General features: G+C 30.3%; 1 protein-coding gene and 1 long non-coding RNA gene across 7 annotated transcripts; both read left to right on the plus strand.

Annotated features, from left to right (window-relative positions):
• Positions 1 to 506: 506 nt before the first annotated feature.
• On the plus strand, positions 507 to 5,841 carry LOC133690910 (uncharacterized). Of its 6 annotated transcripts, none has more exons than XR_009841533.1 (4): positions 507 to 752; positions 980 to 1,905; positions 2,033 to 2,091; positions 5,717 to 5,841. It is a non-coding gene; the product is annotated as an uncharacterized LOC133690910 (long non-coding RNA). The 6 variants fall into 6 exon arrangements; XR_009841531.1 differs by having other exon boundaries at positions 980 to 1,111; positions 1,832 to 1,905; positions 2,033 to 5,841; XR_009841532.1 differs by having other exon boundaries at positions 980 to 2,091.
• Positions 5,842 to 18,116: 12,275 nt separating this feature from the next.
• Positions 18,117 to 20,678, plus strand: LOC133691805 (xyloglucan galactosyltransferase MUR3). Its single transcript, XM_062112398.1, has one exon. The coding sequence runs from the start codon at positions 18,663 to 18,665 to the stop codon at positions 20,457 to 20,459; it is 1,797 nt and encodes a 598-aa protein (XP_061968382.1). The 5' UTR covers positions 18,117 to 18,662; the 3' UTR covers positions 20,460 to 20,678.
• Positions 20,679 to 23,057: the final 2,379 nt, after the last annotated feature.

Raw genomic sequence — 23,057 nt, forward strand, 5'->3', positions numbered from 1 at the left:
AATTGATTTTTGTTTCTGGGGGGTATTTTTTGTTAAAATTTCTATATGCAGAGAAGAGAGTAGAGAAGAGAGGGAGGAGGAGGAATCGGTGGAGATCAGGAGATGGATTACAGCCTAGCAGCGCTTAAGCTACTGCGTGTCCAATTGAAAGACACCAGGGAGACTCCTTCTCAAAACGCCTTGACTCTCGGCGGCATTCTCTTTCAACGCGCCTGGTTACAGGTTCCTCCTCTTCTCTTTATTTGAAAAAAAACATTAAATTGATTTATGTATACTTGCGAACAATTTGTTTTTATACATAGTTCGATAAAATTTACTAATTGATCACTCAAATTTCAATCAAATACTTGCAAAGAATTCATTTTGAACAGACTTTGATCGTGTGGATAATAACAGTTTATTTTCTAATTTTAGGTTCGTAAGATGGTTGATCTTTCGGCATTGCCGGATGAGAAGCAATGTGGTATCTTGAAGTTATGGAGGCGTACAAGCTTTTCTAACAGCCCTTAATTGAAGAATTTATGTGATTGCTTAGATTGTTTGCTTGTTCAGAGAAAGGAACTGCAGTTCTAGAACTGCAAAATTTTTGCAGATGCATTCATGTTCATGTTCTTGAAATATTCTGCAAATCTGAGTAATGGTTTATGTGCCTGTGCTAACAATCTCTTCATGCTGTCATAAACAACCATGAAAATTGGGGAAACTACAGTTTTGAGGAATTGAACCATGGCATGGCAGAGCAATTCGCAATGGTATATTTTTCTCTTCTTGTTAAACCATGATATTACTGCTGGATTATGATATTGTGGGTATTCTGATTTTCCTGGATGTGTATTTTGGGGAAGCAAAGTATGTCCTATGTTATCTTATTATCTTAGGTCTCTCTGTCATTTGTGACCCTGTTCTCTGAGAAATTCATTCAGAAGTTTCTTTTTTCCTTCCCACTCATTTACTGCATTATCTTTCTCGACTTCTGCAGATTTCTAGAGAACAGGGAGGTATCATGAAATTCATTCAAGTTTCTTGCTTTGGAGCATCTGCATCATCTCATCAAGAGTGCTAAGAGCTAAGGCTGCTGGAGAGGAAGCTGTTTTGAGAGAAATGCATCGAGGTAAATATTTAGTCTTGGTTTTACTATGGCCCATGCTAATGATGCATTATTTGGGTTTTTTAAAGTGATCATATCATGGGAGCCAAGTTTCAACCCTACAGCGATCTAGATGCATACACTGCTTTGTTATCACCATTTATGTGCTTTGTGTTTCTTAATGTAAAATAGAGGCTGTGAAAATTGGTTTTGAAGAAGAATGGCTATTTTGGAGCTGTCATTTAGCTTGTTAAGCCCAATGGTGGATCAAAATTGCATCCTACATTTCAGTATATTTTGCACCATTCCTCTGGAATGGAGCATTTTGCTTCTACTTGTTACCTTGATCCAACAAAAGTATGTGTCCCCTCTATTCTATCCACTTTCCCATGGAAATATTTTTGTTACTTTGGAGGGGAAGCTCATTTCCCATGGAAATACTCGCGGGAACGATGGCTGTTCTCTTCCCATTCCTTTCAACTCTTTCTCTTATTACTTTTACTTTTACTTTTAGGAGTGTTAAAAAAAACTGACCAACTGGGAAAACCTTTTTTAAAAAATTAACTGAAAACAAAACTGCAAGAAAAAACTGAAGAAACCAATTTAAAAACCAAATTAACCCTAAAACATTTCCCCCTTTTTCCTTTGACAGCAGCTGCTAGCTGCATCTCCTCCTATCATATATCTCTCATTCTCCCTTGAAAGATTACCTTAAATCCATCGATTGTTCCTTTTTGGCTGCAGCTGCCCTTCCCCACCCCCCTTCCCTCTCTGTCATTCTTCCTTTTTGATCGAAGACCCAATCCATCAATTTCAAGGTAATCTTCAATTTTCTTTTTTAATTTCTCATAATTTGGATTTTAATTAGTAGTTAGGGTTTTTCTTACTCGCTTTTGAAATTTCTTAATTAGTAACTGTAATATTTTTTCTCCTCTCTCTTGACAGTCGCTGTGAGTTCATGACTCATTTCTCTTCTCTGTTCTGTTTATTCTCTTGCGAACATGGTATGTTGTTTTTTTTTTTAATTTTAATTGATAGCTGATTTTAATTTTGTAATTTAAAGGCATTTCAGGTTCAAATTGGGTTTTGATTAAGTATTTTGTTTTGATACCAAAAAAAGAAAAGAAAAAACGAAGAAGTATTCAGTGACTCAGTGCAACCTATTTTCAGGTTTTATCCATGACAATGAACTAACCTAACTTAATAGATATTAATGCTAGATTGTTTGATTATTTAAACTTGCTGTTAATATAAATTTTTAGGTTTTGATGATCCATGACAATAAACCAAGATAATATTAATAGATATTAAGTTTGATTATTCTTTGATTAAATTTACTATTAATATAATTTTTTTGGTATTGATGAAGGATTTTAGTGACTAACCTAATGTTAATAGATATTAATGCTAGATTCATTTGGGTAGTTGTAATTTTTTAGCTTGTAATATATTGTTATTACTTAATTGGTTGCTGTTAATTATTAGTTAATTTGTATTATCATTATTTTTTTTATTTCAGATAGATAATTAGAAAGATCCTACATTAAAGAAATCAAATCCTTTAAGTTTGGAACCCAATCCTTCACCTATTCCGGTCACTACCTCTAGTATAAATAATAATATTGAAGGTAACAATCATCCACCTTCTAGATCTAATAAAAAAAAATCTCAAATTTAGAATTACTTTAAAAAACTTGACGGTGATTCTAAAGAAAGACTATGATTGTCATCTAAGTATGCAAGAATTTATTTTTATTTTTTTTGTGATTAATCTAGAGCAAAAAACTTTGGTTTTAGAACCTAAGTCCTAAAATAAAAAGGGGTTGGTAAGGGAGAGGAAAATTTGATAACTATTAAGGCAGTTGAAAAGCCCTAACAAAATGATTTAACTTTGTAGAGAATCAATGATTTAAATCTTTTTGTTGGATAGTGCAACCTAAATTTAATGTTCCTTCTCGTTTGATGTTTGATGATTTAAAGAGATTGTTCGAAAATTTATATAGATGAGAAAGTAAATTAAAGAAAGCTTTCAATGGGCAGTTAATGAATATGTTTAATAACTGATATCTGGAAGGTAAATTAAAGAAAGCTTTCAATGGGCAGTTAATGAGTATGTTTAATAACTGATATCTGGGTATCAATCCAAAATATTAATTATATGTGTTTAAATAGAAGAATTCTAAACTTTTAAAAGTGAAACAACTTGCTTAAGCAATTGGGAGTTGTTTGTTGAAATAAGAAATTGATAAGATTTTAATGGTTACAATAGACAATGTAAATTCAAATAATTTTACTATTAAATATTTGAAGAGAGCAACAAATGGTTAGGTAAGTAATATGTTGTCAAATGATTTCATGCATGTTAGATGTTATGCATATATTGTTAATTTTATTGCATGTGTGTGATTGAAAAATATTCGAAATGCAGTTAACTTTGTTAGATTTTCTCCTTCTAGACAACTTGTATTTAACCAAGATGTTAATATTGTTAATTCAATGGTGATAATAATATGTCAGATGACTTGACTTTTCAATTCAAAAAACATTTAGGGTTTATTTGTTTTGCGTAAAATATGTTATAGGAAAATGTTTTCCAAATGTTTTCTATGTTTATTTTCAAAAAATATTTTCTAGAAAATGCTTTTTTGTATTTGTTTCCTGTAAAATATTTTACAGATAACCTTCAAATCTAGTTTATTTGCTTAAAAATATTTTTAACTCAAGAAGTTCCATAAAACATTTTACAGGAAAACATTTTATGGGAAAAATATGTTACATCTGTAAAATATTTTAAGCAAAACAAACGCATTCTTAAAGGAGAAAGATGATGCGAGAAGAAAAAATGATGTTAAGATGTATATTTAAGTGATGGTTATGAGGATATTAATGATTTTAAATTAGATATTTTAGGTTAGTAGAGATGTAATGCCATAAAATACAAGATTATTTCTAATGTGGCATAACAGGTGTTAGATATTCCGGTATCTACAATTGTTTCTAAAGTAGCCTTCAACACTAGCAGTTGTATATTACATCCATTTTGAAGCTTTTTATCTTCATCAACAATGTAAGCACTTGTTTGTTATCAAAATTGGTTATGGTTAGCATCAATTCCAATCGATATTAGAGTATTTATGGATTATATAGAAAATTCTTATATGATTGAGTCAAGTAATTTGTTTTATAAATTTAAAATTAGTTATTTTATATCATCGTTTCTTTACATGTTTAATTTATGATTTTGTAGAACTTGGAAAATTTGAAAATCTCTATTAATTGTTTTTTTTGGGTGATGTTGGTGAAATGCTAGAATATTTGACTTGCTGAACCTTGTAATTTTGCATTTTTAATTTTTTTACTAGTCATTGCTAATTTTGCAAGCGTTTCTTTATTTTGTAGTTGATGGATTTTCTAGACTGTAAACATCCCTAATTACTATTAGTGATTGTTAAAGTGTTTTCATTGCAGATTTCTAAATAAACTACGATGTATCATAAATATTTGAGTAAACGATTGAGACTCGATTGATAATTTTATTGCATATTAAGGTCTATTTTGGTGCTTTGGATGCAAGCACTTAATGAGTATATGTCTAATTTTCATAATGTTTTTAGGGTAAATTTGATAAAATCAAAAGACTTGAGACTCGGATTGATAATAATGAGGTGATGTGCTTGGGGTTAAATTGATGTTTCCCATCATAAGGATTAAATTGTAAATTTTATAAAATATAGGAATAAAAACTTGCAAATAAGAACCAATTTGTAAATAAAAAAATATGGATTAAAATAAATATTCAAAAATTATAAGAACTAAAATAAAAATTTATCAAGTCTCCATTAGATTATTAAAAAATTTGCAACAAAACAAACGAATATAATGAAGAATTCCATCCCAGTCCCTTATATTTCGCATGTTGCATAATACAAAATATAATGTAGGTGTATTACACATTTGAGATTAGTTTCCCATTTTTAGAAGCAAGGTATCCGTTTTTTTTTTTTTTTTCAATTGATTGGGCAACCGAATTCAGAAAGGTTTCGTTTTGTCTAATGCTATATGGTTTTCTTGGCAATCAATGAAAGCAATGGTGCTCTTCCTAGAATGAATTATTATATCTAGCCCGATCTACCAAGTTGATAAAGACTCGACCGACTTATTATTTAGCTTGACCTGAAAGGTTGATTCGAGACTTAGTTAATTTAGAGTCTTTTTAGTCCAGCTTTTAAAAAAAAAAAAAAAATTAAGGAGTTGACCAATATGATAACTAATTAATCAATTTATGTCCTAGTTGGACTAAAAAATTAAAACAAAATCATTTGATTATCTCGGGTCAATTCAAGTTAACTTGGCTAACTTGTAACTTATCTTAGACCGAGTCATATGCTGGGTCGGATTTATAGACTGTGATTAGACTCTACGGTACTCTAGGGTTATGGTATTTATGTATTTTTATAAGATGATGATTTTATTTGTCATGTAACATACTCTACGGTACTCTAGACCGAGTCATATGCTGGGTCGGATTTATGGACTGTGATTAGACTCTACGGTACTCTAGGGTTATGGTATTTATGTATTTTTATAAGATGATGATTTTATTTGTCATGTAACATACTTCAATTGAAGCATGGGAATGTTGAAGAATATGTGCAAATCTCCCAATTTCCAATGGCTTAAGCAACACAAGAAGCACTAGATTGTGACTCAAGTCATTCCATGGGAACATTACCTTTCCTTGTAGCATAAGAAAAGTGAAAATATACCACTCAAAACAATGCAAGTAAAGAACCAAGAAGCTGGGAGGATCAACCCGCGACGAGCTTTCCTCTCTTCATTCGATAAGAGCTTCATTGCTGTGACCAACCCATCAAAATCTCATGGCCCCAGAAAGCAGCCATGCCTCGTTTGATCGAGTTAACTTGAAAGGAAGAAATGTTGGGGCTACAATGTTCATCCGTCATGGTGTCAAGGATATTGAGCCACAAGATAGTTATTGCATCAACATTTTCGTAAACAACAATGTTCAAGGGGTTAACAATTCCATTCTGCTTGAAAGTGAGGTGAGCATGAGAGATCCTGGAGTTAGCATCTTTTTGGAAGATATGAAGCTGAAATCAAAGAAAAAAAGAAGAAATGAAGATGATGCATCAGGTTCTTCTAAGCTCGGGTCCCTTGGGATGGCTATGCTAGCAGCATTTATCTTGCTCTTGTTGTTTTTATTTTCATAGATCTTGTTGTATTGATGAGAATCTAGAAACGTTGTTTGTGCAGTCAAAATATGTTTTTAATCGTATAATTCACAAGAATATATATATAGTGACATGCATGTATCTATCATAAAGATTTCCGAGTTTTTGATATATTCAAACTAATTTATTTGGTTATGTTTTAGTTTCTCTCACATTTCACTATTCATGTCACTGTTTATATAGCTAATTCTTTTATTTTTGGTCTCTAATATTTCTTCTTCCTTGCAATTTGGTCATCAACTTTATTATCTCTTCATTTACACCCTTCCAGGTTATGTTCCCATGAGTTTAGATTGTCCAGATTTTTATATATAAACTTTAGCATTTGGATCAATAAGCGTCTTTCATAAATATCAAATATATTACCATTCTCATTTAAATATAACAAAAACAATACAAACGGAAACAATTATATCAATCAACATAATATTTTAGCAAAATCAATAATATCAATTAGCATAATATTTTGACAAAATTACCATAAAAAATATTAATATAGTAAAACATTTGCTTATTTATAAATAATCAGACTATTAGAGGCAAACCATTCTAAGCATTACGAGAACATTGCTAAATAATACAATTAAAAAAAGTTCTTATAAAGTTATGAAGAAAAAGTGAATTGATGGATATAAATAAAATGAACCTAAAAAATTTCAAAATTAAATCCAAAAGAATTTTCTAAAAAAGGAAAAAGTTCACAAACACTCAAAGAACATGGGCTTGGGTAAGGAGCCCAATCCCACACGCCAGGAACATGGGCCCAAGCCGATGTTCCTTGCATGGGCGCTTGGATGCCCAGTGCATGGGTGTTATGCAGTATATTGGGCGTTCGCCCAGTGCATGTACGCTCATACAATGCATTGGGTGTACGTCATGCCTAGTGCACCATAGTGGGTGTACGCCCAATGCCCTCATAAGCTCGAGATGTCACGTTCGAGCCAAACATGTTTGGGTTCATATAGTGTGTCCATACCAACTTTAACCCCTCATGAGTTCGGGTTGTCACACCCGAGCCTAGTGTGTTTGGGTCCAAGCAACGTGCTCGGATCCACTTTCACCTCTACTAGGACCAACCCTAACACTTGTTAGGGAATTTTTCTCGAACCCCACACGAGTCCCTTGGTATTTTATATTGATTTAATACATATTATTTTAAGTATAATACAACTTAAAATATCACAAAGGTGGAGTTATACTTCAGTTGCTCTTCTCCATAAAATGACAAGATTCATGGGTTAAAAATACACCATGAATCCTTCAAGTTAAAGATTCACAATCTTCATTCTTTACTACATATATATTTTCAGAGTCTATCTCTTTAAAATATCATTACACATTTTCTCTCTATAAAATTATTGATTTCACCATCGGAGAGTATCTAAATTCATTAAAAAAAATTCTTTTGCATCTACTATCTACCGGTTACCTGACTTACCAGGCATCACCTGCCTTACTAGACATCACTTGCTACCACTTACCAACTCTTTGAGCTTTTTATATCAAATCACCAGATATCTTAACTATGAAGAATAGATCAGATTGCTTGAACTAAAAAATCAATCAATTATTCAACATATCAGTTTTATTCTTAAACATCTTGAATTTTAAAACTACTCCCCATAAGTAAACAACCTTTTTTTATGTTTACAATGCCTTTAACTTTGATGATAGATACAATTTATTTTGAAATTAGAAGATGAGAAATTTATATAATTTGAGACTTTACTATTAATAAGTTCATTAAAAAATTGAAAATAAATAGAATATGATAATCGACCATGCTTTTTGATGAGTTGACTGGTTTAGAGCCTATTTAAAATTGTAGTTGCGGTTGCAGTTCAAAGTACTTTTCACTTAGAAATGCATTAAAATGATATTTTTTATTTTTAAAAAATTATTTTTGAGATCAGCACATCAAAACGATCCGAAAATATAAAAAAAATAATTTTTAGCAAAAACAATTTAAGTTTTTTGAAAACACGGGTTATATCGTGTTTATAAACGATCCCTTAGTTGATTGACATTCTTCGTATCCAACAACTCTTTAAACAACCTTTCTCTTTGTATGGTATGATTATAAAACTTAATTTATACCCTCCAAGTCAACTATATTCCACAAAACCTCAAGCCTACTGAATTTCATTGATTAATTATTACAATAATCATGAACATTATTTTGTAGCATTCAACATCTTAACTTTCAAAAGGGTTGGCATGATTGTGATGGATGGTTTTTTTTTTTTTGAGTTTGAATTGTAAGATCAATATTTAGAAGAATTTATCCTTTTAAATGCACCGAATCAATGTCAAAATGTATTTTTGAAGTTATTCAAGAAAAAAAACTAATCTCAATCAACATTTAAATTGATACATGAATATCCATGAATCAAGTAAAAAAAAAGTTAGCTGAATAGTGTTAGAAATAACCATAATTCGAAGTTAAAATGCAGCAAAACCTCGGCCACAAACAAGTCAAGGTTCTGTAATAATGCAATGCATGGTCAACATGGGAGCTGCCAATATTGTCGTGTGGTGATGAACATGTTAGTGGTTGCCCACCATTGCCTTCGAAGGCTTCAACATTAACTGCATGGTGCTCAACCTCCTGGCAGAACCCTCCCCACTTGTACGGTTGTTACACCTTAATTCCCCACTTGTACGGTTGTTACACCTTAATCATAGGCAATATTTTTATCTCCATTCGAACATGGAGCCCTAATTTATTGCAGGAGACATTACCACATATGTGTGTCTATACACATTCTATTTTGATTTTGTTTTTTTACATAAAAATTCAAAAGATAAATCAAAACATTTACTCAAACATTTAATGAAATAAATTGATAATCACTAATATAAATAAACAAAAAAAGTTATTAACAACAATTAAAAAAAAAACTGGAAAAGTTAAGAGGTAAATATAGATCAAGATATTTAATCTCATAAAATAAAATATTTATATGTTTGTGCCAACCAAATTTGATAATTAAAATCAATAAAAAATAATAAAAATAGAAACACATATGAAACTAAGTGAATAAAATAAAAGAAAAAAACTATGTAAGGGTGGTCATATCATAAATATTATTTCAAAATAATTATTTAGCATAAAATAAAGCTCATTAGCATAAAATAAAATAAAAGGAACTCAAAAATTAAATACAAAACAAAATATTTTAAAAAAAAAAACTCTATTAATAAAATACCGGTATAAACCGATAGAAATTTTTTTGAATATAACTACAAAACCAATTTTTTTTGAAAACAATAATGCAAAATGATAAAATCATAAAAGCAAATGAGAAAATAAAAGGAATCTCTAACCATGCCAACTCTTAAAACTCGTGACCTGCGTCATTAGATTGGAAGCACAACAAATAAAAAAACCACGAAACCTAGTTCCCAACAAATCAAACACCGAAGATTGAAACAGGGGAAAATTAAAATCTATAATAGAAAAAAAATATAATTAAAAGAATGAGAGAATCAAAAGTCTAAGAATCAAAATAAAAAATAAATTATAAGGCACAAAAAAATTAACATTAGAGTGTTAAATCAAAAAGGCAAAAAACTTTAAAGAAAAGAAAAGAAAATCAAAAGAATTAGGACTAAATTGAAAAATAAAATAACATAAACTTTGATTGAATGATGAAATAAAAAACAATAAAACTTTAAAAAAAGAGTCAGGAAAAAAATCAGAAATCAAAAGAATAAAGACCGAATTAGAAACAATAATCCATGATAAATTGTAATTTAAGGATGAAATTGAAAACATAAAAAACTTTCTCAAAAGAGCCAAGGACTAAAATAAAGAATAAAAAACCTAAAGACTAAAATTGACAAGCAAAAAGAAAATAGGAGAGGTGTGCACTTTTTCTAAAAGAAAATGAAAAGCATGAAGGAAAAAAAAAACAATCGACTACTATCATGCATCACAACATGAAGAAGAAGGCAAGACAACGCTTCTGATGACATGGCAGAACAACATATTTGACCACAAGGATACGCCGTACACACCGCTATAAGATCGCAGATGCATCTCACACAACATCTGTTTTTTGATTTAAAAAACTAATAATAAGAGTTCATAACACCTCTCATAATTCTGACATTCCTGGAAAAACCAAGATGAAAAAAATGAAATTGTCTCAAGACACTTTTCTTGTTTCCCCCAAATATAAGGATAGAATGTTCCTTTCATGATCTTGCAAAAAATGCAAAGGCATAAACAACCTTGCCCATCAATTCATTTTCTTACCTCGGGGAAATAAATAATTATATTGTTTTGAGAAAATTGAAAAGACAAAAGTAATACCTAGTGATCCTTTAATGATTAAGTGATGTTTTTGAAAAGATAAAATTACCCTCGGCAACCAAAATTCTTTTCAAGTGGCAAAATCATCATTATACAAGTATATCCATCTTTATCTACCATAATTTATACAATAAAATAGCAACGCAAAATATGTGTGTGTGTGTGTCACCATCTTACATCAAGGTTCCATGCATGTATTATTTGGAGGCCTTAGAAACTCGAAGAGTAGTCCATTTTTTAGAGTATCTCTTTTTATATTTATATAAATATAAAAAGAGATACTCTAAAAAATGGACTACTCTTCGAGTTTCTAAGGCCTCCAATAAATATATAAATATAAATATAAAGAGAGATACTCTAAAAAATAGACTACTCTTCGAGTTTCTAAGGCCTCCAAATAATATATAAATATTTATAAATATAAAAAGAGATACTCTAAAAAATAGACTACTCTAAAAAATAGACTACTCTTCAAGTTTCTAAGGCCTCCAATAAATATATAAATATAAATATAAAGAGAGATACTCTAAAAAATAGACTACTCTTCAAGTTTCTAAAGCCTCTAATAAATATATAAATATTTATATATAAATATAAAAAGAGATACTCTAAAAAATACACTACTCTCCAAGTTTCTAAGGCCTCCAATAAATATTTATATATAAATATAAAAAAAATACTCTAAAAAATAGATTACTTTTCAAGTTTTTAAGGCCTCCAATTAATACATATAAAAAAAGACTCAAAAAATATACTACTCATCAAGTTTCTAAATCCTCCAATTAATTCATGCATGAAACCTTGATGTAAGATGGTGACAAGACACTAAAAGTATTTGAGAGTACGAAAACATAGTTTATTCAATGGATTTATCATTCCGAATCCTATACCAAGGCTGGCTTTTTACTATTACTAAAAACATTAAAATAAATTGGGGTGAAATCCAGTGTCTTGAATTGTAATTTATAATTTATTTTATTATATTTTTGATAAAATTATCATAATTCTAAATAAATATTCTAATTTTAATTTTATAAATATTTATTTTTTTATCATATAAGTAAATATATAATAATTAAAAAAATATTAAATCCAATGAAAGTCATGATTCAATTATAAATTTAATAGTTAAACTAATAAAATTCAAGTTAATCTAATATATTACCATCTTAATATTAAAAAAATATATAAGGTTGGAAATTTTTTAAAGTCAAACTAAAAATTTTCATTTGTTATTTGATTTGCGGTTGAATTCATTAAATCAATCAGTCCATGTTAAAATAACTTTTGCACGGTTTAATTTCAAACTTGAATTAGATAATAAATCGAGTTGGAAAATTTTAAAATTAACTTTATTGGATCAGATTAATAACAATACTAAAAATTTCCATTAGTCTAAATATATTTTGTATTAAAATTTGTTTTTATTCTTGCAAACGTAACATATTAAATAAATTTTGTTTTTGACTGATATATAAACTAACCCGAGATACTTTTAACATTAAAATAAAGGTACATAATATTACATTAGCGACGAGTCATCGCCATAGACGACCAAAATTTACACGACGAGGCCGGCACACTGTATGTACCGTCACTAATCCCCTTGAATTTGCCTGGAATTAAGGTTGACTTACTTTTGCAAAGATGTGAAGGGAGTGATTGCCTACCTAACTATCTGTGGTCCTAAATATAATTATAAAAAGAAGTGTTTGGTTAAAATAAATATTGAACTAAAGATCCTAAATAATATTATAAATAAATAAATAAATGAAACCTTCAACCTGTTTCTTTTTGCATTTAAAAAAAATTATTTTTTTTTATTTTTTTATTTATTTTAAATGAATATTTTTTTATTTATTTTTAGATTATTTTTATGTACTGTTATCAAAAATAATTTTTTAAAAATAAAAAAAATATTATTTTAATGTATTTTTAAATAAAAAATACTTTGAAAAGCAACCGAATCTTAAACACCTCCTAAACAATTAAAAGAAATCAAGTTTCTCTTATGGGGTTAGCTTTCAAATTGATAAGTGTAATGTAGAGGAATTATATATATAGTCTACCTGCCTCCTTTATATATATATATATATATATATATATATATATATATATATATATATAAAGTGTACTTGAAAGAAGATTCCTCCTTTAGAAAATTCGAGGGGCATGGGAGATAACTTTGCACTGTATTTAATAAAGTTCGATGACTGGTTTGTCGAACGAATGGTACGCTAGTGCTAATTGCGCCTTTACATGGTGGAAAATCAAAGGCACAAGTTAAGCGCAATGATGAAGCCAGCTTCAGGGAAAAACTAGTTTTATTCAAAAAATTTAAACTCTGTTCGGTTGTTGTTAACCTGGTCAAAAATCTAGATCATGAATTTTGTTAATATTATCCTGAATTGATTCTAATTTTTTTAATATAAATTAAAATGATATTGTTTTTTTTAAATAAATAATTAATGAGTTATAATTAAGTTTTTGAATAAGTTTTGCTGAGTTTTTAATCTAATTAATCAAGGTTTTGCTTTCCTTTATTTTTTTTTAAAACCTGGCCTAATTGTAGTTTTGGGTCTTGGGTTAACCCGTCGAGATATGCCGAGTTTTAAAATTATAGTTTTATGTAAATTAATTATATCATAAGGGATTGGGGTTTGTGAAATTAGGGATAACATGATATATTATTTCAAGAAAATTCAAGCCATTGATTTGAATTTCAATAGCTAGAATTTCATTTTGTTCAATTAGTAGATGGTTAGAATTTTGAAAATTCTAAGAAAAACCCTAACTTGATAGATAATTAATGTTTGGTTAAAAAAACATAGATAGATATATATAATAAATATGTATCTAAAATAATTTTAAAATAAATTTATATATTTTTATAATATAAAATACAAAAAAGACATGTATCTTTTTTTATCCATACTGTCTTCCTCTAACGTTAACCAAATTTATTTATTTTCTTCTTTCAAATCAGGTTAATTTAAAGGTGAAAAGAGAAATCAACTAAGAGAGGCTCCATGAATATGTGAAAAATAATAATAATAATAATAATAATAATAATGCATGCATTTGATTTTTACCTAATGATGAGGATCCTGCCTCCCTCACCCAACGTGGTTTCAGGATCACGAGTTAATACAAACCACGTTCAGCGGTCACACTCCTCCAGACGCCGCCATCTCCGCCGTAATTACTCCTTGAGTAGATCAGTTAGCCACCTTTTTGGCTTTCTGGGGCGCACTAAATCCATTTCTTGTTTCTCCTCTGATTTTTATGCTTTGCTATGTCGCTTGTTGTCTTTTTGCGTGCTTAATTATATAGTCCAAATATTTCTAATTTTAAAAATATGTTTAATAATGAGTCTAGATTGTGTTTAAAAGTGTTTTTTAAAACTTATTTAGATTTAAAAATATCAAATTACTATTTTTATGTATTAAAATCATAAAAAAAAACCATCAAATTTGATACCATTTAAATTAAAAACTAAAATGTATTTCTATAAAACACACATTGCATTATCAAACACAAGTTTAGTATTTGACATTTTAGAAGATTACACCCTTCTATGCTGAAATCATGCTTCCTGTAGAAATCATGCTTCCTGTATTCTAATAAGATATTAGACAAGCAGTTTCATTTGAGATTGTGATATAAAAATAATTTTTAAAATAATTTTTTATTTGGAAATATATTAGAATAAATTTTGTTATAATTTTTTTTATTTTTAATATCAATATATCAAAATCATCAAAGCATTAAAAAATCAAATTAATATATTTTTAAATTAAAAATACTTTAAAAAAACATTTAAAAACAGAAATAATGTAGTTGTAGTTACTTTTCAAAAAGCGCGTTTCACTTAAAAATGTGTCAAAATAATATTTTTTTATTTATTTTAAAATTATTTTTAATATTAGTATATTAAAATGATTAAAAAAACATTAAAAAAATTAATTTTTTAAAATTTTAATTTTTTTTTAAAACATGAATTAAACTGTCTTCTCAAATAATCGTAAAAACTGAGCGGATGTAAGTTCATTATTCCAATTTAATGGAAGACAAACATTACTATTTGCCAGCTAAATGATTTGAACATTTCTTCGTCCAATAAAGGGGCTATGAGTTGTTTATGGTTCATAAATTGAGATTAGGTGTAGAAAGTAATCAACTAACTTTGTTAAACAATTCTCACCTTACTCTCCTTAATTAACCCAATAGAAAGGTGTTTCGCTGGATTAATCCATCATTTCATCCATGCATGTATTTGTTGAGAAAATTTAATTTTATCTTCGTATTCTTAATTTTTTAATTATATATATATATATATATATATCATTTCATCCATGTTTATTTATTTATTTTTTGGAAATAAATGGTGTTTAATTCAATCTACAGAAGAAGAAGGAGGTGAGAAAATACCAGCACATGGCGACAAAGTTGAAGAAGTGGCCAAAATTCCACAGATTTTGCTGGAAAGAACCAAATCCCACGTTGTAAGTTCATCATTGGATGGCTAAACATTTATAAATTACCCTTGAATTGGGTCCCATCCTCTACTTCTCAGTTCTCACACAGGCGGCTCTCACTTCTATTTGCCAGCATGATCTCCACGTGTACGCTCACAAACTCACCAAATGGCCTGTCTCCTTGGATTGCAATACAACTTTCAGTAACATGCTATTATAAATTCCTTGACATAAACCCCAACTCTCTTTTTAGCCTAGATAAATTCTACAACCCATACTCAACAAACTAGTCATTTAAACCGTGCTTCTACATGATTATTAATTTTTTTTTCTAAAATACATATCAGGTATGCAAGCTATTTTAATATACTTTTTTGACATGAAGAAAATCAAAGTATAAACTAAAAATCCTATATAATCATTTAAATAAATAAATTGATAACCATCTAGGTAAATAAAAAAAATCTTTAATAATAACAAAGAAAGAAATTGTAAAAACAAGATATTCACTCGATTATTTTTACTAAACTTATTTATTTAAATAAACAAAAGATAAATTCACCTTAAAAAAACTCATGATTTAAATGATAAATACAAATGAAACTAACTGAATAAACTCATATCACAAAAAATATTACGCAAGGCTGAACACGTCAGCAAAATATAAGCAATGAACACCTGCCGATATGATGAAAAGGTATAAAAAAGCCATGTGGTAAGAGTTTAGGACCAAGAGGTTTGCTTCCTCTGTGGTCTCAGGTTCAAGCCCTGTGGTTGCTCATATGATGGCCACTGGAGACTTACATGGTCGTTAACTTCAGGGGCTGTGGGATTAGTCGAGGTGCAAGCTGACCCGGACACCCACGTTAAACTAAAAAAAAAGGTATAAAAAAGCCTCTAAGTGAACCTGACAACCAACCTAAGTCAACAAATTAAACACTTGGTCTGGGACATGAAATTGGAATAACCTTATAAATAGGGAACCAACAAAAAATACCGGCAAAAAAAATTTGAAAAAATGCTTTAAGAAAATATTAAAGTCGACTCGAGTTAATTTTTCAGATTTATGACCTGGGTCATGAGATCGAGGTGACCCCATTAAAAGCAAACCCGAAAATAAAAAATCAAAATTCTTAATCAAACAAATATTGAAGGATGAAATTGAGAAAAAAAATCAATAAAAAAATGCAAAACGAAAAAAATAACAATTAAAATAATTAGGACTAAATTCAACATAAAAATTAAATGAAATTAAATGTTTAGGGATGAAATTGAAAAAAATAAATCAATTAAGAAAATAATTAAAAATAGTAATTAAAAGAATTAGGACCAAGTCTGTCATAAAAGTTAAATGAAAATAAATGTTTAGGGATGAAATTGAAAAATAAAATCAATCAAGAAAATGATTAAAAAAAGCAATTAAAAGAATGAGGACTAAATTTGATAAAAAAAAATTAACAAAATCAAACCACTAAGGATAAAATTAAAAATAAAATCCAATTAAAAACAATTAATATAAATAAAACAATTGTAATTAAGAAAAGAAAGATCAAATCAAAAGAAAAAAGAAATTGAAGGGTTGATATAATGTTGCATAGCTAGCATACAATCTGAGGAAAAAAGAGAAGGAAATGAAAGAAAATTAGCATCAAATCAGACCTAACCATCATACACACGCCACTCAAGAAGGAAGATGACATCGAGATGAATTGAATGACGCAGTAGAATCACGATTAAAACAACTGGATTTAGCCACACACGATGTCTGAAAGCGAAAGAACAGCTAATGCACTGATGCATGTGGGGCACACGTTATCAATTTTTTTTTTTTACAAAAACAAAAATGCCCCTAATACTAAACAATAATAACAAAAAAAAAAAATCATTATGAAATTATAACCAAGCCCCTAAAGCCAAGGCTAAAAATTCTGAATGGAAAAAGTAATGAAGTAATCATACTGTTAAACTGTGAAAAAACAAAAATGCTTCTAGGACTAAACAACAATAAAAAAAAACTGCTATGAAATTATAATCAAACCCCTGAAGTCAAGGCTAACAAATTTTAATGGTAGGGGTAATAGAGTACTTCAAGTACTCATTAAAAAATCAAAATTACTATAACACTTAGACCAAAGGTTCTTATTGTTAATTTTTTCAAGGGCAATACAATAATTTTATTATTACAAAAAAAATAAAAAGATATTGTTGCCCCCAAACAAATAAAGAATGATAAATCAACTGTGTGCAAATACTATTTTATCCTTTAAGCAAAGTCTTATAAATAAAATGGCGAAGGGTAAATTTATAATTTCACTATAACCCAGGGCTTATTTTACTGTGAATTGGGCTGTAGTGAAACGGCCACATGGTCTAGTTTTTTTTATTTAATTAAGCTGTTAAAGAGTTAGCATTATTAGTTATTATATGTTTGATATTATGGTGGTTTTTGTAGTTAATTTTTGAAAAAAAAAGTTTTTAAAAACTATAAATTATAGTATTTCTGCAAAATCAATAGATACGGGATCAATATTTGGTTGAGGTAAAATATAAATTTAACCACCTAAACAAATATGAGGCAAAAAATTCATATCATTATAAAATTGATAATCGAAGAGTTTATGGTAGTAATTAGTAGGAGTGCAGAAGTAGTATTATGATGAAGATGATATTTTTTAGATTTTTTTTAATATTAATAATTCAAAATCATTTAAAAACTTAAAATAATTAATTTAATTTTTTTAATTAATAAATATTTTTAAAAACAGGTTGTAACTAGAAATCAAACACTCAAATTATTAAACATACAAGGAAAATGATTTCAATTCAACTCCATACAAGGCAATTCCAATTTCCAGGAAGTGAAATCACATTTCATCAACCGACACATCAACTCTTTACTTCCACGTGGCAAGATCCCACCGGCTACCGACAAAAGACAGCTTCCTCGTCTCACCATAAAATCCAACGTGCGCCTCCACCTCTGTGTCTTATTTTACGCGTTCTGTTTTCCTGTTTTCCCAGTTCCCACTTCGTCTTCTCCTCCCTCTCCCCCACTCTCTGTTTCATCTTCAATTCTCTGCCAATCCAATCTCTGTAAGTCCCATTCTATCTTTCACCAAAGCTGCTTCTTCTTCCCTTTTGATTTGCCAATGAAAAAGCCTTTTCCTTTATTTTTTTCTGTGTGAAAAATGGTGAAAGATTGTCTACTTGATCAGTGATAAAGAGTGATTCATGCCTTTTCTATTTGTAAATCGAATTCTCAGGATAGAAACACAGTTGTTTTTGGGTTCTTGTAATCATAGCTTGGGCTCAAATTGTGATCTCTCTTCAATTTTTGTACTTCTATCAGTACTAGATGCCGCATAAGTACCGATAAATTTTAGATTTTTTTTTTCAGTTTTAGCTGGTTTCTACTGTTGGGATTTTGAGAACCGGTTTTCTTGTGTTAGAAGATTGTGAGATTAAAAATGTTGAATTTAGGTAGTGATTGATTTAGGGTTTGAGATTTGGAGTGGTAGGATTTTGCAATGAGACGCCGGTCTCCGACAAATGTTTCTTCTGAGCTGATGGAGAAAGGGGGAGGAAAGAATCAACATAACCGCCTTTGTTTGTTGGCTTCGCTCTCTGCCTTCTTTTGGATTTTGTTATTGTATTTTCATTTTGTTGTTCTAGCAGGTAGCACTGTTGATAAATCTGTCAAATTGGATCCAACCCCGTTAAACCCAGAATCAAAAACCCCTGCTTTTGTAACCGATAATCGGTTACCAGACAACCCTTTGAAAAGTAGCCCTAGTACTAGTGAGACCAACCCATCAAATGCTACTCCTAGTAGTACTGAAACCACCCCATTGAAAACTACCTCTACTAGTAGTCAAAAGATTGAGAAGTTCCCTTTTACGAGAGCTTTGAGAACGGTGGAAAATAAGAGTGATCCGTGTGGAGGGAGGTATATTTATGTCCATGATTTGCCTTCTAGGTTTAATGAGGATATGTTGAAGGAGTGTAGGAGTTTGAGTCTTTGGACTAATATGTGCAAGTTCACAACCAATGCTGGGATGGGACCCCCACTGGAGAATGTTGAAGGGGTGTTTTCAAATACAGGTTGGTATGCCACAAATCAGTTCGCAGTAGATGTGATATTTAGTAATAGGATGAAGCAGTACGAGTGCTTGACAAATGATTCTTCTGTTGCTGCTGCGATTTTTGTGCCATTTTATGCGGGGTTTGATATTGCTAGGTATCTTTGGGGGCATAATGTTTCGAGGAGGGATGCTGCTTCACTTGATTTGGTTGACTGGCTCATGAAGAGGCCAGAGTGGGGGATTATGCAAGGCAGGGATCATTTTCTGGTTGCTGGGAGGATAACATGGGATTTCAGGAGGCTAACGGATGAAGAATCGGATTGGGGTAATAAGCTTCTATTTTTGCCAGCTGCAAAAAATATGTCAATGCTTGTGGTCGAATCAAGTCCATGGAATGCTAATGATTTTGGCATTCCTTATCCGACCTATTTTCATCCCGCAAAGGATGCTGATGTGTTTACTTGGCAAGACCGAATGAGGAATTTAGAGAGGAAATGGCTCTTTTCTTTTGCCGGGGCACCACGCCCTGATAACCCCAAATCAATCAGAGGGCAGATCATAGATCAGTGCAAGAAGTCAAAGGTGGGCAAGCTGCTGGAATGTGATTTTGGGGAGAGCAAGTGTCATTCACCAAGCAGCATAATGCAGATGTTTCAGAGTTCTCTTTTCTGTCTCCAGCCTCAAGGTGATTCTTACACGCGGAGGTCAGCTTTCGACTCAATGCTGGCAGGTTGCATTCCTGTCTTCTTCCATCCTGGTTCGGCGTACACACAGTATACTTGGCATCTTCCAAAGAATTACACTACATATTCAGTGTTCATTCCAGAGGATGATATCAGTAAGAGAAATGTTAGCATTGAAGAACGGCTTAGTCAAATTTCTCCTGAGCAGGTCAAGATCATGAGGGACAATGTTATAAACCTCATTCCATCGCTTATATATGCAGATCCTCGCTCAAAATTGGAGACTCTTAAAGATGCTTTTGATGTCGCCGTACAGGCAGTCATTGACAAAGTTACAAGGTTGAGGAAGAACATTATTGAAGGCCGTACAGAATATGATAATTTTGTGGAGGAGAATAGTTGGAAATATGCATTGCTAGATGAAGGACAGCGTGAGGTGGGGGGTCATGAGTGGGATCCTTTCTTCTCAAAACCAAAGGACGGCAATGCTGATTCTGGTGGTTCATCTGCTGAAGCTGCAAAAAATTCATGGAAGAATGAGCGAAGAGGTCAGTCATGATGTAGAGCTGATGATATAGCCAATAGAAGTTTGAGTAATCTCCAATGGATGCCACATAGCATAGAGCAAGCCGGCCCAGCTAAGGTATGGACCGTTGTCAAGACCTGGTGATGAAAACTTTGTGGAAACTATAATGAAGTTTATCAGGCACAGATCCTTGTTTTAATCCAAAATATACAATCACTGCTTCTAATATACTTATATTACAGGTTTTCTTCACCTTCTGCATTATTTGTTTTGCTTAGCAGCAATTTTTTTACTGTATTGTAGTGAAATATCGATATTTTTTGTTTCTCTGATTATTAAATACAAGAAATAATAAATGAGTGTTGATAAACATCTTGAGCCGTAGTGTGGGAGATAGGCATCGGATGTAGCCCTACCATGATTTGTTAGCATTTTCAGTCCTTCGAAAAAGAAAAGAGACGTAGTCCTATCATAATTTTGCTCTACTGTTTTGTGCCAGCAAACAAGCTGCCATTTCCCAAATTTTTATCTCTCTCCAGATCTGAACAATGGAGACCTCTCGGGTTGCTCTCGGGTTGTTTTGGGAAATTTTTGCAATGGTTAATTATCTCTCTGGTCCAACCTGGTTTAGTCAGTAGGTTTAGGCCAATTGTTACCAGGTTAGTTGTAATGCGTGTTTTGTCCCCTCGGATGGACTAAACCGTTCTAGGTTCGGTGAAATCAAATCAGTAGGTCCAGTCCGGTTCATGAGACCACCCTCTACCCTCGTCATTGGGATTTTATTCAAGAAGATGGTGTAGGAAATTTAATAATAGCAAGCATATTTTGCAGATGAAAATTAATTAGATGCTTACCTCATGATATAACTTAAACAATTTAAGGTGCAGTATTGATTATGTGATGATTATTTTTAAGGTATTTTTTTTTTCTGAATATATATATATATATATATATATATATATATATATATATAAAAAAATTATTATTATATCAGCACATCAAAATAATTTGAAATAAATAAAAAATAAAAAAAATTTAAATTTTTTCAAAAATATTTTTAAAACACAAAAACAAATAAGATTTTAGTGACATATCCTAACATCGAAACATTAGATGGTGTTTGTCATTGTATGTAAATTCTCAAGCACGCAAGTTTGAGACATAGAATCCCAACGTCTCTCCGAATACAAAGAGCTCTCGCACCCTAACACAACTAATAAGGAGCAAAATGAAAAAATAATATTGAAATAAAAAAAATAAAAAAAATAAATTTCAGAATTATTTTATATTATAGGTGTATAAGTAGGATTTTCAATTAAGTCATCTACTTCATCAAAGTCATCTCCTCTAAGTTCATTCTGCTCGAACCATGGAATGAATTTAGCAGCAGCATCCAAACGACAAACGCTTCTTCCAGTGCATCATATATCCTTTTCGGTATATTGACGTTCCCTCTCAAGCAGCATTACATCAGCAAGATTGTTGAAATATAAGGATTCCAACCTATATTCCAATGATAGTCACATCGATATCCATTCTTCAAGTAGAGAATTGAGAACAATTAACATTTGATGTTCCATGTAAAACTCATAAACACCACTCATAGCGAGTCTACTCATCCAATGATACATATAATTAATGTGCTCTTGAATTTTGTGAACAAAATTAATGGTATAAACTAATAAATCATCAATTTGTTATTACCTATCCACTATAACAAAAAAATTTCAAAAGCACATAAATATAATAATCAAGGATATAACAAATAGACTTTGAGGAGTGAAAATGACTATTTTTAAGGTATTAATTGCCTCCACTGTATTTGTTGAAGGGTTAAAGTAATATACTTTCAGGATACAACAAAACCTTAAATTTTTAGTCAACAACTTCTATAAGTTTATTAAGAAGTTCTGTTTTGTTTCTGATAAACATAAATAAAGAGTTTGTAGAGAAAAATTAGGGAGAGAAGAAGATTGTTTCTTATACATATTTTTTTCAACATCAAACTGGTATTTATAAATAAAATAACATCATTTTAGATCAATATGTCTATAAAATTTAGAGGCACATCTCTTTAGACCAATGTATCTATAGAGTTTAAAGGCACACATCTTCAGACCAATGTATTTGTAGAGTTTAGAAGACACACCTCTTCAGACCAATGTGTCTGTATAGTTAAAAGTCATACCTCTTCAAACCAATGTGTCTGTAAAGTTAAAAAGCACACATCTTCAAACAAATTATTTGAACAATGTCACATAAGGTGTCATGCATAATTATTAGATTAATTGATTCTAAAAATTTAATTAATTATCTCAAATTAATGAATTTCAAAATAATAATAAAAGGCATTTATGTTACATAATGCCAAATGCTATCATAATCATTTAAAAAAAATAAGAACAAAAAACTTTATGATACAACTAATGTAGTCAAAAGTCAATGTCTTTGTTTTTATAAATGCAAATATGACAAATGTTTTTAGAATTTCTCTTGTAAATAATACATGACGCAGTCCTCGTTGCAAACAAAGAACTAACATGTATTCATATGTATCGGGAAAAAAAATATTTATACATTAATAGATATGTTGCATAAAATCCAACTGAAGACACATCTTAAAACCATGCT

Source organism: Populus nigra, chromosome 4 (assembly GCF_951802175.1).
Source record: "Populus nigra chromosome 4, ddPopNigr1.1, whole genome shotgun sequence".
Classification (NCBI taxonomy): Eukaryota; Viridiplantae; Streptophyta; class Magnoliopsida; order Malpighiales; family Salicaceae; genus Populus; species Populus nigra.

Excerpts from the sequence above, each read along its gene's own strand:
- LOC133691805 (XM_062112398.1), top strand. The coding sequence starts at position 18,663 with ATGAGACGCCGGTCTCCGACAAATGTTTCTTCTGAGCTGATGGAGAAA.